General features: G+C 29.1%; 2 protein-coding genes across 3 annotated transcripts in view; one reads left to right on the top strand and one right to left on the bottom strand.

The window, feature by feature from the left end:
* LOC108752911 (E3 ubiquitin-protein ligase HECW2) overlaps positions 1 to 2,390 on the top strand; it is a 7,595-nt gene extending 5,205 nt beyond the window's left edge. For both annotated transcript variants that reach the window (XM_018494117.1, XM_018494126.1), the window contains 3 exons: positions 42 to 242; positions 761 to 1,720; positions 1,840 to 2,390. In XM_018494117.1, coding sequence (XP_018349619.1) covers positions 42 to 242; positions 761 to 1,720; positions 1,840 to 1,951 — 1,273 coding nt within the window. In that variant the 3' untranslated portion in view covers positions 1,952 to 2,390. The remainder of the gene's footprint in view (positions 1 to 41; positions 243 to 760; positions 1,721 to 1,839) is intronic.
* A 1,762-nt stretch (positions 2,391 to 4,152) lies between these two features.
* On the bottom strand, positions 4,153 to 15,475 carry LOC108751405. Its single transcript, XM_018491573.1, has 25 exons — positions 15,288 to 15,475; positions 14,055 to 14,349; positions 13,830 to 13,974; positions 12,971 to 13,164; positions 12,587 to 12,826; positions 11,971 to 12,152; positions 11,429 to 11,567; positions 11,083 to 11,359; positions 10,719 to 10,956; positions 10,365 to 10,635; positions 10,082 to 10,248; positions 9,362 to 9,580; positions 9,175 to 9,297; positions 8,875 to 9,094; positions 8,605 to 8,793; positions 8,272 to 8,469; positions 7,577 to 7,736; positions 7,150 to 7,505; positions 6,528 to 6,699; positions 6,096 to 6,376; positions 5,200 to 5,396; positions 4,893 to 5,110; positions 4,671 to 4,813; positions 4,420 to 4,597; positions 4,153 to 4,230 (listed from the first exon to the last, which is right to left on the bottom strand). Exons 1-25 carry the CDS (start codon positions 15,473 to 15,475, stop codon positions 4,220 to 4,222), a joined length of 5,001 nt encoding a protein of 1,666 aa, XP_018347075.1. The 3' UTR covers positions 4,153 to 4,219.
* Positions 15,476 to 17,122: the final 1,647 nt, after the last annotated feature.

Here is a 17,122-nt window from a genome sequence, read left to right as displayed (position 1 = left end):
AATAATAATAATAAAATTAATAATCGTGTTATTATTTTCAGTCTATTCGAGCAAGAAATAATGTCTTATGTACCTGGTAGTATGGGTAGATCTCCGCTTGGTAGCCCGCATGCATCACCTGGATTGACAAGAGCTTCTGCCAGAGCTCCCGCACTGTACAGAAGAGATTTCGAAGCTAAACTTCGAACTTTTTATCGAAAACTAGAAAGCAAAGGTTATGGACAAGGGCCGAGTAAATTAAAGTACGTCTCAACACATATACACATCCCACCCCCGGCCAAAAGTTTGGAAACACTTGTAATCTTTTCGCATTTCATGAGAAGTTAAATATCTCGGTGAATAAAAGTCGTAAAGAAGTTTTTGAATACGCATTTTAAAGTACAAAAATAGGGCTTAAATCTACGTTTGGATTTTTTTCTGCATTTTGTTCCGAAATAACGTAAAATTACGAAAATCGATATTTGTAACATTTTTTGTTTTACTTTAAAGCGCTGCAATTTGATGAAACATAATCGGACAAAATTTAATATGAAAGTATTTTAAAGGCTTTTTAAGCTTTAAAATGCTTTTTGAAAAAAATTGGTACGATAATTTTTCACCAAGATATCGAATTTTTTATTGCATAATGCGAAAAAAATAGCAAATATTTCCAAACTTTTGGCCTGGGGTGTATCTGCGTGTTTAGTACGATATACATTTATAAATACATTTCAAGAAATTTATGGAAAAATCTTTTATCTACATACTTTTATCTATACAGATTACACATCAGGAGAGAACATTTACTCGAAGATGCCTTTACGCGTATAATGGCTGCGTCAAAGAAGGATCTACAGAAAGGTAAACTAGTGGTCATCTTTGATCATGAAGAAGGATTGGATTATGGTGGGCCGTCCCGAGAATTTTTCTTTCATTTGTCACGCGAACTATTCAATCCTTATTACGGATTGTTCGAATATTCAGCTAATGACACTTACACGGTACAAATCTCGCCAATGTCGGCTTTCGTGGATAATTATCACGATTGGTTCAGATTTTCGGGTAGAGTTCTGGGCTTAGCATTGGTTCACCAATATCTACTCGATGCGTTTTTCACGAGACCATTTTATAAGGCGCTTTTAAGGATACCGGCGAGTTTGAGCGACTTGGAGAGTTTAGATCAGGAATTTCATCAGAGTTTAATGTGGATCAAAGAAAAGGACATAAGTATCGAACCGTTAGAATTAACCTTTTCAGTAACAGAGGAACTCTTGGGACGAGTTGCTGAACGCGAATTGAAGCCAGGTGGGAGAAATATTGCAGTTACTGAAAAAAATAAAAAGGAGTATCTCGAGAGGGTTGTACGTTGGCGTCTTGAGCGTGGCGTCGCGGAACAAACGGAATCGTTGGTTCGCGGCTTTTATGAAGTGGTGGATCCGCGTTTAGTGTCCGTTTTCGATGCTCGCGAGTTAGAGCTGGTTATCGCGGGTGCAGCTGAAATTGACCTAAACGATTGGCGAACGCATACCGAATACAGGAGCGGTTATCACGATGCGCATCCGGTAGTAGAATGGTTCTGGAGCAGCATAAGTCGATTTACTAACGAACAACGTCTAAGATTACTGCAATTCGTTACTGGCACCTCAAGTATTCCATACGAGGGATTTGCGGCTTTGCGTGGATCTACAGGACCAAGGAAATTCTGCATAGAAAAGTGGGGGAGACCAAATAGTTTGCCAAGGTAATCTTGTTCTTTTTTCAATCTGTTAATAATAACTGCATTAATGTATCCTATATTTTCGATTTTTTTTTCCTTTATAAATTCGTAATATCTCTACTTTATTATCATTGTCGTTTCAGAGCTCACACGTGTTTTAATCGCTTGGATCTTCCGCCTTATCCTACGCCCGAGATTTTATACGAAAAGCTGCTGTTGGCTGTAGAAGAGACAAATACATTCGGTATAGAATAAAGCTGAATTGAATTTGTAATTATAAAAAATTTGTACAATTGAACAGGATTATAATCCAGATTGCATTTTCTGCTAAAAAGAATAGGACAAGAATTTGTATAGGCCTATAATAGTTTATGAGTTATGTGGATTATTATTAATTCAGTTTATTAAAATCAGATATGCGATATAAATAACTAAACAATCTGCAGCTTCACAATCTCTCAGAATTTTTGATTAAACGATATGTTTAATCTATTATGTGAAATAGCATAATTAAATTCTCTCTTCAAACCTTCACGAATTATGTCGTTTGGTGACTATAAAAGTTCACGCTTATTAATGCAATCGTTACGTACATACTAGGATCTCATAAATCTCAAAACGTTTCTTTTTCAGTTTTTCTCAAGTTAGCGGAGCTAATTTTTTATTTTTCCAAATTGCTTTAGCTGCTTGCTATTTTCTATCCCGTTTTTAAATAAAAAAAAATTTATTTGTCAAATTTATAAAGATCTATTCTAAAGCTAGAGCAATTTTAACAAGAATAATGTATTGTAAAGATTATTACTTCTTCAGCGTGGGCTTCTAAAAAAAATTAAAGAAATTAATTTAGATAAATGTTGCTATTAATATTGTTACTATTAATATTACTGTTCTACTGTCGCTATACTACTGTTCTATTGCTCTTCTACTCTTATTAATATTATATACCTATTATTGATAAACCTACTATGACTGTTAGTGTCATTATTACTTCTGTTCCTATCATCGTCACTAATTTTAATACTAATTATTATTTTATCATTAATTATTACCACTTGTGATCAGATCCAACACAGAATTCAAAAGATAATATGGCATCGTAATTATCTATAGCTCCGCTAATTAAATTTTGTATTATGCATCTGCAATTTTATATATATAATTCAGTATCCTTATTTCGGGATATATTGAGGTCTGAGTGTAGCATTATTAAAACATTTAATGATGACCGTCACCAGTGTTTCTAGTCTATGAATTGGAATTTCACATGCAGCTGCCTTTTAATGTATCTTAACATTCCGAAGAATCTTGTTAGTTATATTAAAAGAGTTTATAGAGCAAGATTGTTAATGCAGAAAAATAAATATTTCAATTCTGATGTAAGTAGCGATTTGAAAAAGTTCGCTAAATAAGCACATTTATCTTACATCTACTTTTTATTGCTTAGTTATCACGATATAATGTACGACATGATGTAGATGTTTTTAAAAACTTTGCACATAATATGAAAAACATTAAGGAATAATTCATACACGAGAAATATAGACTTACGACGATACCTTTTTATTAAGTAATTAGTACGTTCCCATACAGCATCAAAATTTTTCAGAAATATTTCAGAAATATTTCAACTGAAAAGCGAAACATTTTATAATAGTTGCGAAATATATTTGCAACATTTTTGAGATAGTTCTAAAATAGCAAAATGTCAATGTTGTGCTTGAAATTGTGTAGAAAAGCTGTTGAAAGATTATTGCAATAAAAATTGCAATCTTTCTTAAATATTGCTAGAAAGTTATTGAAATTGCTGAAACCTTTTTAAAATGTGTCAGAATGTTGCTGAAAATTTATTAAAATAATTTTGAAAGAATATTTAGATCCCTGAATGAATTCTAACACAAAGCTAAACAAAACTGTACTTTAAAAATAAATTAATTTTTACCTTAGAGACCTTAGAGTCCAATTTTGAAACCTTCAAAGAATCATCTTATTAGAATACAGATGAAAAATCTTATCATGTTACATCTTTTATTCTGTACGGATTTTTACTTATAAAAAATAAAAACTCCGTCGCGTCCATCTAGTAGCGTGTCGCGTACTGCTCTTTAAGTTCATTATATATAAAAAGTTGAAATGATTTTGAAACTTTTCTGAAAACTTTTTGCAAATCGGTGCTGCATGAATTATTATTTATTATTGTTATATACATAGCAAACAGCGAAACTTATGCATTTGTACAGCTATCGTATAGTAATTATATAAGAACGATAAATAAAATACAACGAACATAACATTGTGGTGTTTTTAACGAATAAGTCTATTTAATAAGTATACATCAATTACTTTATACAATTTATTTTATAATTATGAAATAATTGCAGAGTTCAATTGCATTCTATTTAACTGTGAGACTATATTTAATTAATTGTTATTTATTTCTTAAATAATCTTACATATAATGTGATATAATATTTTAAAGTTATCAATATTGAAAAAAAAATTTCTCCATTTCCGTCTATAATGAGATCAAAGTGTTCCTGTAAATTCAATATTTAAATATATTTTGTATGTTTATTATATGTATAATTATATTATTTTATTTAAAAAAATTATTTTTCGAAAATATATCTATATTTACATACATATCTCCGTTTTAAGATAATTGAACACTAATGATTGTGATGACACTAAAATATCAAACGAGCGAGAAATCTTCTTATTATTACCTTTATCACTGGATATTTTCCTTAAATTGATGGGGACTGGATATTGCGACTTTGTTTTTAATCTAAGATTCTTAATGTCATTCTGAAATAGATGCTTCTGTCGCATTTGATTTTCAAGGATACTCTCCAACTTCATTATATCACTTTTGTATTTCTCCTCGAATTGCAGCATTTCTTCCTGTAATAGCGATGTTACAGGTAATATTAGTAAATGTGAAATTAAATATTTAACAAATATAAATGTGATTTACTTTTGATGTAATGCGTTGCTTTAACAGTTTCTGAAGTTTTGATTGCTCTTCCACTAAAAGTGTCAAGAAACTTAATTTTTGCGTATGTTCCCGGACCAATTTGTTAAATATGCTTAATTCTTTAACGTAATTTTCTTTGACATCTATAATAAAAATATAAATATGAAATATAAATCTGTGAAATTAAAATACATTATAATATTATTGTAGCATATAACTTACACTTGATTTGTTTAGTGAAATATGTCATTGTCTCTCTTAAATTGGCTTTAATATCATATACTATTCGACGAAGTATTGTTTCATATAATTTATTTAAGGATAAACTCTGGCCAAATTTGTTCATTATTTTCAGCTTTATCTCATCTTGCAATTTTTTATTGTTGTGTCGCATATGATTACAATCGAATTTAATTCTGTGGAGATGTGTTCGAGTATCTCTGCAAACACAACATGTATATTTCATTCATAAGGATCGTCAATATTGGTTATATTATTTATAGGCTCGCCATGTGCAAAATTTACGTACTTGTGTTTAACATGTAATTCAAGTGTTTCCTCGTATAACTGTTGTATTCTCGCGTATAATTTAGACAGTTTTTCTTTATCAAATAATACGCAATCGTGTATTTTAAATGGAATTTGGGACTCGTCAAAATATTGCAGCTGATGTAATTTCATTAGCACCGTAACTTCCACATTGTTTAATTTTTGCTGTTTCTTAAGCTATTGAACAGATTAAGTAAACGATATCACTTTTATATGAAAATTTTTCTTAAAATTCTTCACATAATTTTTTTTCAAATTTTTCTATAAATTTCAGAATTTTTCAGAATTCTGTATAATTTTATAATTTTTTAGAAAATTTCTTCGATTCGTAAAATACGAATTGGAGAACTTTTTAGAAACACTGAGAAAGTCTTTCCTAGAATTGTTTTTTAATTATAGTACATATTTGAATTCTAAAGTATTTCACGATTTTTAAGAGAAGATATTTTATCTTATTCAATAATTTCTAAAGAAAAGAAGGATATTCATTTGACTCCCGGTGTTACACGGTAAACTATTATACATATCGTTGGAAAGGTATGACCTGGTAGAGTACGAATATCAACATCCAAACTCAATATTTTTGATACAAGTATCATTTCCAGCACATGGAAAATATATATTTACATATTTGCATCTTCTGAACACGATACATATACGACACACGATATAGTTTACCGTGTAAAGACGGAGGCCGTCTTATGGACAATTTTTTTTTCTAATGGACAATGAACATTCTCCTTATAAAATCTGAAAATATTTGTCTAGAAATTTTCATAAATTTAAAACATAAAATTTTTAAAAAATATGAGATATGAGAACTTTTTTACTAGGAGACCGTCTTATTAATGGATTAACGCATTAAATATATAATACCATAAACATTTTTAAATCATCCTCATTTTTCTTCAAAACACTCTCTTCAATTTTTAGCTTCTTCGTATGAATTTGAATCTCTTTCTGAAGAATCTCTATAATTCGTTGCGCATCCCTAATTTCATGTTCACGCATATATCGTGTTTCTCTTATCGAAAATGCCAAGTCATACAGTGTTTTATCACATCCTGGCGGACATACGTTTTCATTGAAATAAATTAATTCGGATTCTCCATTATCATCGTCCATTTCGTCTGAATCCGTTTCAGTCGTAGTAGTCTCTAAAGTAATAATAAATGACTATTAATTGTACACTTTAATTATATATACAGGATGTGTTAAGTACAGATACAGGGTTTCCAAAAATCTGGATACAATTGAATGATTGTATGAAACATTTTTATTGGATTGTTCTTAAAATACTCTTATTACCATCGTCTTCCTTCGCTTCTTTATATTTCTTCTTCAATATTCTACATAAAAAGTTATAAAACTTGTTATTATTTATTTTACGCATGAAATTGGAAAAAGAATCCTTTATCTGATTACGTAATTCTGTAATTTCCTTCGTTTTAATGTCAATTTTGTCGATTATTGTCTGTATCTGAAAATATTAATTATTATATAATTCTTAGTCTTACACAGCTAATGTTAATCATTTATGAAAAGTTCGATCTATATTTCCAATGTGCTGTACATTTGGAAGCAAAAGAATTTTTACAGAATGTTCAAATATTAATGAAATGTTCAGAATGTTATATACGAACATTTCTTGTATCACGAAAATCACCCACGAGCAGTACATCCCCGCTAACAGGAAGTTGCGACGGAGATAAAAGTCATGGTAAAATACATCAACTAACTGCTTCGGGGTCTTTTTGTAAATTTTCCCTTAACTCTTACGAAACGAAACTGCTCTTTCTAAAACTTTATTCCCTTACGTTTTATAAAAAATTTTCATATTTCCAGTTTTATATGGGTTAAAGGATTTTCGATCACCGTCATATCTCATCGATCTTGGAACAATTAAATAAAAAAAAAAACATTAACTAACTTTTTGCTTCATTATTGCGACTTCTTCTGATTTAAGATTAACTTGGTCATGTAATGCGTTTTCCATTGTTTCATACTCTTTCAGGATATTGTATTCTTGACGGAGCGTCAATAAAAATAAATTAAGATTGACATTCTCGATAACAATGTTCAATCTATCATGTTCTAGTTTGTCTAACTTCTTGTCTATATTTTCGCATTTGGTTTGTATACATCTTAATATGCAATCCTGTTCGTGTTTTTTTCGCAATATACGAGAAAGTTTCATTTCTTGTTCCCACGAATTCTCGATGTCATCGCTTAAATAAAATAACTTTATATTATCTTGGACAGCGGGTTGGACTTTTATTTTCTTTTCTGTAACAGAAAATAATACGAACTTCTACTAAAAAAATCTATATACATACATATAGAGTTTTTTTTACTACCAAGCAGTCCGCTAAAAGTTCTTGCATTTTTTGGAAATTTCTCATCTAGAAGTAACACATCGTATTCTTCGTCTGGACTGTCTGGACAAACAGATATTATTGGCTCTAACAAAACTGCGTTTCGTCTTTGCTTCGACATCTTTAATGTGTATTCTTCGATCTATGTGGAAAAATTAAAGCTCACACACAAGATAACATAAGCTGCATAAACATAGCATAAGGCTGAATTATTGAGCATTTTATATAAATCCATTTGGCATTTCATGTTGGATACTCATTAGTTTAGCAACCTTACGTTAGGTTTTTGCAACCTACTTCTATACAATATATAACTTAAATTCTTCCAATAAAATATGCCAATACAGAATATCGCAGTGTGCGTAAATAATTTATTCTGTACTATATTCATGGAAAAGTGTTGGCTCTTAAATCATATTCTGATCATATTTTATTAGCGATTTAATTTGTTAGAGCCTATCATTATAATTTAATTTATTGTTAAATTCTTTCTATACGATAAAATATAAATAATTACATTTTTCTTATCATATCAATAAAAACTCGCTAAACACAAAAGAACAGTAACATTACAATATTATAATTTTTCACTCAATGATATAATATATGTACGTAACAATTACATTAAGAATATTTTGATGTAGTGTTATTTTTACTTTGTGAGTGGGAATACGTACCATTATTTTTTTCTCGGGAAATTCTGCATTAATATTTAACGCAGGAATAACTGGCAAAGGTTTCACACTTTTTAATGGTATCTCGGCGTGAATTTTTTTGAGGGATTTTATTAAATGTAGAACTTCCGTGTGCAACTGTTCCTTTTCTGTTCTCACAGCTTTCAATCTTGTGTTGAAAGCTTCTTGCTGATAGTAAAGCTGCAGATATCATCAAAAGTTTTTGTAAAGCTTTTGATATAGAAAATATATAATATGAAATCATATATAATTGAAAATAAATAAATGAAAGTAAATGAAATAAATGAAAATAAACATTTTTTTATTTGCAAAAACCTTTTTTCGGCAATTTAGCAGTTCCTTATATTTCAAAAAGATAGAATCTCGCTCTTCCGACAGCAAATTAAAAACTGAAGATGTCTTTAATTTGTAATCACCGATAGTTCTTTTTGCTTGCTCTATAGCGAGTACATCATACGTCTGATTAACAGATATATCTGGCTTTTTGTTATATATAATTTTCCACTGTATAAAACAAATGATTAAGTTACAATAATAATAATAATAATATTTACTTTTATATTAATATCTATAAATTATATTAACTTCTTTTTCGCGTTGTTCCAGTCTTGTTTTTCGCGAGGTATATTTACGTAACATTTGATTTAATTGAATTCCCAGGCTGCTGTCCATGTCTTCGTAATTTATATCCTTTAAGAAATCCATGGTTGGTTTCGTTTCTACTATTTCAATTTCTTCTTCTATTTTCGCTTTATCTTTTTCTCGGTCTTCCATCTCGTAATATTGTATTTTGACATCCGTTATACTATTCGGATAATAGACAAAAAGATATGTTTTAGACGTATAAATTGTTCATAGTAGATATTTATCAAGCATACAAATTACCTATTTTTATTCACTTTTTGATTGGACATATCTGTACGTTTTATCGTGTTGTAAATATGCGGCAAAGTAACGTCAATATCCAAAATATGTTGACGCAAAGAATGTACCATGTCATATGGTTTCCTGTATCAATATAGATATCACATCATTCGTGTTACATTTTTAAGACTTAAAGATTTTCACTTACGATATTTTGCAAACGACAAATGGTAAGTGTGTAATAGGTTGAACGAAGTATTTTAGAAGTTTTTGTAATGCAAGCTCGCTTTTCTCTACTTTAAACGCAAATTCCTGACGTACTGCAGACATTTTCGCGTCCAATTCTTTATTTAGATCAGCTATAATTCTAAAATCTAGTTCCAATTCTTTATGATTTAATTGATGAAACTTTGGCAGTGCATTATTCCTAATATATAAAAATATGCATTAATATGATTTTTGCTTAACGCTACTTAATTAATAATTAATTATACAAAAAGACCAGTTTTGCTAAAGTATCCAAAAAAAAATCCCACTATAATCTTATGGAAATTGGTAAAAATATAAAATTGAGGTGATATGAAGAAGGTGGATGAGGCGTGTCCAATTTCCGTAAGATTACGACGGGGTCCTTTAAATACAAACCTGAAAATAATTATTGGTCTACCTAAATAATTATATGGAATGCTCAAGCTGATTGCTAGAATAGCAATATTTTTACAAATCTTTTAGATAATCTTTTATATAAAATTTAAACAATATATATAACTTGAATAAAATAATGCAGTTTTAATAATAATTTTTTGAATAATAATTAAAGCTATTACCAATTTCAATTGGAATAGGAAGATTCTTTACTGAGAATATATTGTTATATGCTTCAGCAAAATTGTTCTTTCAGCGTATATATATTTGACATTATCTAAACCTTTCTATAATCTTGTTATAATCTTCGCTTAATTTAAGTAATATCTCTAAAGTCTGACGTTTACTTTGTTTTGCCGCAGTCTCAATTTTGTTGTATTCAGCTTGTTGAATCATTTCTTCCAGACTTGCATAATCAATTTCTTCGATATCTTCAACACTGGTATATGGCTACATCATCATATTAAAAATTTATTAGAGCATGCATTTACATGAAAATAAGTCTCATTATGTTAATTTTATGTTAATAATATTTTGAGAAATAATTAATCAATAAAAATGCATACTAAAGATAAGGTTCCTTTGGTTTTTTCAAATTCAATTTTTTCAAATGGCGTATCATCGTTTATTTCATAAGAAAATAAATTTCCATCGTATCCACATGTAAAGAACATCTTTTGATCGTGGCTGGGAATCATTTTTGGGATGTAACCATTATAATTATCATGCATTGGAAGTATCCAATAATCTGAAAGATCTGTATAATTTTCGGGTTTCCATCTACAAATTCGTATTTCTCCGTGCTCCATTCCCAGAAACAAATACTTCCTTTCTTTACTAACAATAACATAAGATGAACAAACAATAATACAAAAAATCAGTTTTTATGCAATATAAAAATTAATTTTATTTGCGCTTACTAAAAGAGACAACTTCGTATTTCTATGTCATCTGCATCGTATATTGCAATACTTTTAATAGGTTCCTTCCCAATATCTTCTGTAAGTTTCTCCGGGCTTAGATATTCGTACATATATCCCGCATCAAATCCTGCTATTGACAACCAAATAATATCGGGACTAATATATTGTGCTGTTAATACTTTGTTTGGTATTTTTGGTATATATATTTCTGGCAATGGCTCTTTTTCTTCTATATCTGTTGAAAATTTAATTGTCTTACTTTAATTTTATCAATTTTGTTTCTATATTAATTTAAATTAAATGATAAAATTAGAATATATTATGATTTTAAAGAAAGATTAGAATTAAATAATATATTAACCAAAAAAAAATGCCTCCTCGTTAATTTCTAATCCAGGATTTTCAGCCATTAATCGTTCTATTTCTTCACGTTTTTTCGCTATTTTCTTTTTTTTCTCTTCCTCTCGCTGCAGACGTATTAATTCCCTTTGAATAGCAGATTTTACAGAATGGAATTTAAATGCTTTCGGTTGACACTGAACAAGTTCATATGAAGCCATAGTGTACGGTTGAGGTGTGCTTGGTAATACAACTTCCACGCAATCACCTCGTGAACATCCGATTAATAATGTAGTTTCCTGTAAAATGGGATTAAATTGAAGACAATTATGGATAATCTGGTGTTAAATTGTAATTATATTCTTTACACATTGCGGTTTCCACGTGAAACATGTGATTCCTGAAGGTACTTTGATGAAGCCAATTGGCGTAATGACAGGAAAAGTTTCAGTAATTACAATTTCGAAATTAAACACAATTGAATCTTCACCACCAGTTACCAGTAGGCTGAAATATTTTTACATGGAAATTATTCTTACAACTATGTATCTATGGCAAAATTTTGGCGAAAATTTTTTTTTAATTCTTCATATAATTTTCAAAATTTCTGTATATATAAATTTACTTTTTAGATAATTTGTGTAATTTTTTATAATCAATTTTGAAATATTCTAAAATTTCTCATTCTATAATTTCCGAAAAATTATTTATTCGGAATTATTCTGTTTTTCTAGAAAATATAAAAAGAATCTAGGAAATAGTTGATCCAATTCATTTCGAATAATTCCCTACTTTACTGTAATACATGAGTGTATATTACACATTTGTGCAAAAGTTTATTGAAATCGGTAATTACAAAACGAAGGCTCTCCTTGTAAAATAGCGCTTATTAAAATAATGTTTTTCATACTTGCATGATGGATTTAGAGACATTGCGGTTATTGCCATTTTGTGCGGTTTTATGACTTGAATCAGTCTAATATAATCTCCCTTTATATTGTCAATAGTGTTAGCCGTTGATACCGCTACAACAATTATACGAATAACACCACTTCCGAAAGCACAAGCAAGTGTTGATCCTGTTGCTTCAATCTTGCGAATATATGAAAGAAATTTTATACATTATAATTTTATCATAAAAATATATATTATATGTATGTAGAAAAATGTGAAGATTCCTTACGACGAGGAGGGGAGGGGGGGAATGTAATCATATATAATAAAAGTAATTGTAAGCGATAAAATACCAGAAAACGAATGTAATTTCTCATGTTATTTTGTGGCGTTATAGAAAAGTGTTGTAGATATACGTAGATTTCAATATAATATATAATATTTCTTTTTTTTAAATCAGATAACTTATCTGAACAATTTTTCTTAAAAATGCGTTATTTTCAATATAAAAATATCTAACATTCTATTTTGAACATCCGGAATACTCGTATATGTTACAATCTACTATAATATTAAAAGAATGTCTAATTGAAATCAGAGATGAATATAGATTTATAAAATCCAACTTTTACCTGACATGGGAACCAGACAACTTGACTACCAGTGTCGTTAAATTGGTGTGTCAAAATTAACTTTTTTTTTAGATAATTATAAATATGCAACTGTCCGGTTTTACTAAGTGTAGCTACAAAAGGACCCCACGTTGCACTATCCATGTCGACTATAGCTCCTGCATGGCACGTAAATATTTTTTGCGGTAGTTGTGTTGTTAAGTCATGGAAATCTATTAGCCAAATTCCACCATTTCCATCCTTGAGTAGAAAAGGTATTTAAAAATTGGATAAATATTTTACTCATTTTCTTTTTCTTTAGTTTATTTTATGTTAAATTTACTAACGCTGCTATATTAATGGTTTTTAATATTTATTATGTTATAGTGGAAATTTCTTACTTACTTGCGCATACCAAGATGTACTCTTTGGACTATCTGGTTTTTGTTTACGTATACACATTAGCATTGCACTTACTCCATCGCTCTCACTGATGTGATATTCATAGATAGGTTGAATTTCTAGAAAACGTTCCCTATTACCGGGATTTGCGTGATCTATAGTTTCATAAAACCAAATTCGAATCCATCCATCCATACCTATACAATTCATTCGTAAAAATTATTAGAATATTATCTCATTTAGCCTAAATCTCTGTTAGATTATATGTATTCTGACTACATTTTAATATAAGTATCATTCTGGTTCCGTATTATTTTTAAAATTTTCTTGTATTTGTAAATTATGAAGATTTCTGAAAAAAAAATGTTAAACTTCTTTCACGTTTTATTTATTTCTTCGAAAATTATAAAATGAGAAATCTTAGAAGTTTTACAATTAGAATATTTCTCAGAAATCACGCATGTATAATGTAAATAGTTCTAAAAAAGGTGAACTGTACTTTTTCGGTACTTCTGAAAAATATTTTAATTCCTATAAAAAGTCTAAAAAATTTTTTTTAAAAGTCAAAATTAGAACACAAATTTTAAAAAATTCTAAAAAAAAGAATTCTAAAGAAGAATTCTAAAGAAGAATTTTTACCAGACTATTTTGGTAAAGATAAAAATTTAAAAAAATTCTCATTTGAAAACTTCTACATTGTTAATAAATTAATGTTTCAATATCACGTGATAATTTAGAAGCTTTTAGAATTATATTTGATTCAATTCTACTGAATAATATGTTTTTTTAATACTCCTATTGTTGCCTTTTTTATTATTTGTCACCATAAAAATCACAATATTAATATAAAAGATTTTTATACCAACTGACATAAGTTCCCCATTCATATATTCAAATTGTGTAATTGCTTTAGCGTGACATGGCTGTCGATTTTTTCTACATATTTCAAAAGTAATTGAGCCTTCTTCCCACAGTAAAATATTTCCCCACTCGCAGCCTGATACAATCTAAAAACAGTATAAAATTCTATATAAGTTAAAAATAAGTAAATTAAAATATTTGATACATTTGAATAATATATGTTTACCTTGCCGTCTGGCATGATATATACGCCCACAATATCAGAAATTTCTGTTTGACCAAATTTACCAATTTCGCCTTTTAATTTAAGCCCAGTAAATGTTTCGGAGATTTTCCAAAATTTGATATGTCCCGAACCACTTGTCGCTAAATATCCAGGTAACGATGGAGATATCATTATATTGTAAACATCTCTATTGTAAGATTTACATTTTAATGCTATTTCAGACTTCTGCCAATTCCAGAAGGTAAATGTGTAATCTGGATATCCTGCTTGTGATACCAGCAACAAACCATCCGCACTTAAAAAATATGTAAATATATAAAATTTTTATAAATATATAAAAATATGTAAAATATATGTAAAATATTTAAATATTTAAAGTATAAATATATTGAAGCAGTAAATGCGATCTTGCATTTTAAATTCTTTATAAAATACCTATATACTTAATGACGATAAGACTTCATCGTGCCATTGTATAAAATTGTCACGATATCCATTGAAGGCCATTTGTAGATTATTATTGGAGGTTTAATACCATTTTCACCAATGGCAATATGATCAAACATTGGATTTTTCTAAAGGAGCGGCAAAATAATATCGTGCGAAATTATACTGCATGTTTTCGAAATTTTTATTTTCTTTTCAAGAAAAATTTATTAAAAATTAACAAAAAAATTGGACTGTATTTTTTATTGCATTCTTTTTTTAACAGGATTCTTTGTATACAAGTTTCTGTGTATCAAGCAAGTATGGCTATTGGTTTATAATATAGATATAAATAATTAAAGAATACCGTCACGTGTCCAATTCCACCACCCATGTATCCTCTTCTAAACCACAACTTTTTGGTTACGGTATTTAAGAAATGTAAAATGTTACCAGAAGCAAAGACGACAACGTTCGGTTCTATCACACAAAGATTAAAATATCTCTGACAATCATACGAAAACGAATGACTATAATATTATCTAAGAAACATATATTTTCAATTTTGTGAAATTCCTATAGTTATTTCATTATCCAAACAGAACAAATCACAATTACACCAAAACGTTAGAATGAATCGTGATCAAAAAGTAAAATTATTTTAGAATCATTTTTTAATGTTATTTTAATATTATTCATATGAGGTCTGTGTTCAATGCGCCACCGCGATATTAGTGAACATTCGCGCGAAAAAAAAAAGAGAAAAATCTAGCGATCATTTTATAGTTGTATAACAAAGAAGGATACTGAAACTGTAAAATGTTCATAGGCACTGTTCCATTCGTCACGCGTTTTGCTACGGATATGTATTTATTCGAGTCATAAGTTTCCTCATGTATTCTGCCATCATCTCTTTCCACTTTCCACTTTTCCTCATCATGAAACTCGGGTTGGTGTTTCTGCCACTTGTCTTTCGACGTTTCGTCTTTCGACATTTTATCAGTAAAAATGTATTGATAATAAATTACTAATAAATATTTCCGTTTGTATTATCCGGCGTATTAAAACGATTCTGGGAAGTAGATACAGCACATTTGTTAATACATATATATATATATTGATATGCAAGGTAAATGTGCAGCTTCGAGAATGTTAAAAGTTTCCAATATGTCTCCATAGATACGTAGTTTCTGTTTATTCGATAATCTCATTCAGTTTAATTTGCGTTTCTTAAAATAGTTAATTTTAAAACAATGCATACACAAAAAATGATTCTAATAATTTATAAAATACAAATAGAAATTTTTATCCATTTTGAATCTTACTGTCGCATTCATTTGAATTTTTCCGCACATTTATAAGACGAGATTCAGTAATGAATTGGAATCGATGAAAAAATATATATGAGCCTTAGATTTTATCAGATGATAATCTATTCAGTCATTTTTTATTTCAACAGTCTCATCATTTAAATCGAAAATCTGATTTTTGATATAAATAATGAGATTTGCATATTTTTCGACGCTATGACTTTATCAGTAGTGTCGATAATGTAGTTCGTATGATTCTATAAATTTGATTCTATAAATTAAATATTGGTGTCGCTAAAGGAGTTTCCAATCGTCATTTGAAAAAGGCCGGAAGCCGGTATGGCCGCCATTGCTCATGTCCACCGCTTTTGATATCCCTCAGGTTTCTCTCTGTTGTAACTGAGTCATGGAATTTAAGTCGTAGGCATGCCGTATGATATAAGAATATCTCATACCATGATCAAAACATTATGCGTTGACCTACGACTACCAATGACTGCAACTCATGTTTCACGACTCAATTACGATCATCTTTATGCTAACTGCTCCTATGTTGAGAGGACTGAAAGGGGGTGATTACAAATCCAGAATCCTGAAAGTATAGGACCCCTTTAGAGATGACGAGGAAGGATTGTATCGTCACAACTATCTTTTTACAAGAATATATTAATAATAAGAATAATTTTATTTCGAAAAATATCTCAGTCAGAATTTAAACCTGAAACTTCTGATTCCGGGACGTCATATCAAAATTCAATTACGAGACAATATTTGTCCTTGACTAAAGCAACATTTTTCGCAATAAAATTATTCTTAGGCTTAGGTTCTCTTTAACATCTTATTATTAATATTTTTATAAAAGATGCTCATTAGCATAAAAAAATTATTAAATTGCAATTTTTTAATATTATTATTCGAGTTCTGCTTATGAATGCGTTTCAAGATTGGAAAAGATTTCGGCGCGCAGTTTGCAGAATCAGATATATAAATTCACAAAAAGATTTAAACGTATAAAAATCGCTTTGAGCGAATATAGGATTTCTTCTTTAATTAGCTAGTATTGTTTCCTCATTTAATTTATAGTACGCTCTAAGTTCATTTCATACATGTAAATACATATAAATACGTATCATAAAACATAAAACTTTTATATAAAGTAATATTGTTATGAGTCGGATAATAAAACGTGTAATTTTCCCATTTTTTTTCGTTTTTTATGCGAAATTATTACATTGTGTTTTTGTCAATACATTAATTGTGCATGGAAGAATTTTTAATCTGTAAATGCAATTAAAAAAATTAGAGAATCTGAAGTTCTAGTATAAACAGGAC

The sequence above is a fragment of the Trachymyrmex septentrionalis genome, unplaced genomic scaffold, assembly GCF_001594115.1.
Source record: "Trachymyrmex septentrionalis isolate Tsep2-gDNA-1 unplaced genomic scaffold, Tsep1.0 scaffold112, whole genome shotgun sequence".
NCBI lineage: Eukaryota > Metazoa > Arthropoda > Insecta > Hymenoptera > Formicidae > Trachymyrmex > Trachymyrmex septentrionalis.
This window is presented reverse-complemented; position numbering and strand designations above follow the sequence as displayed.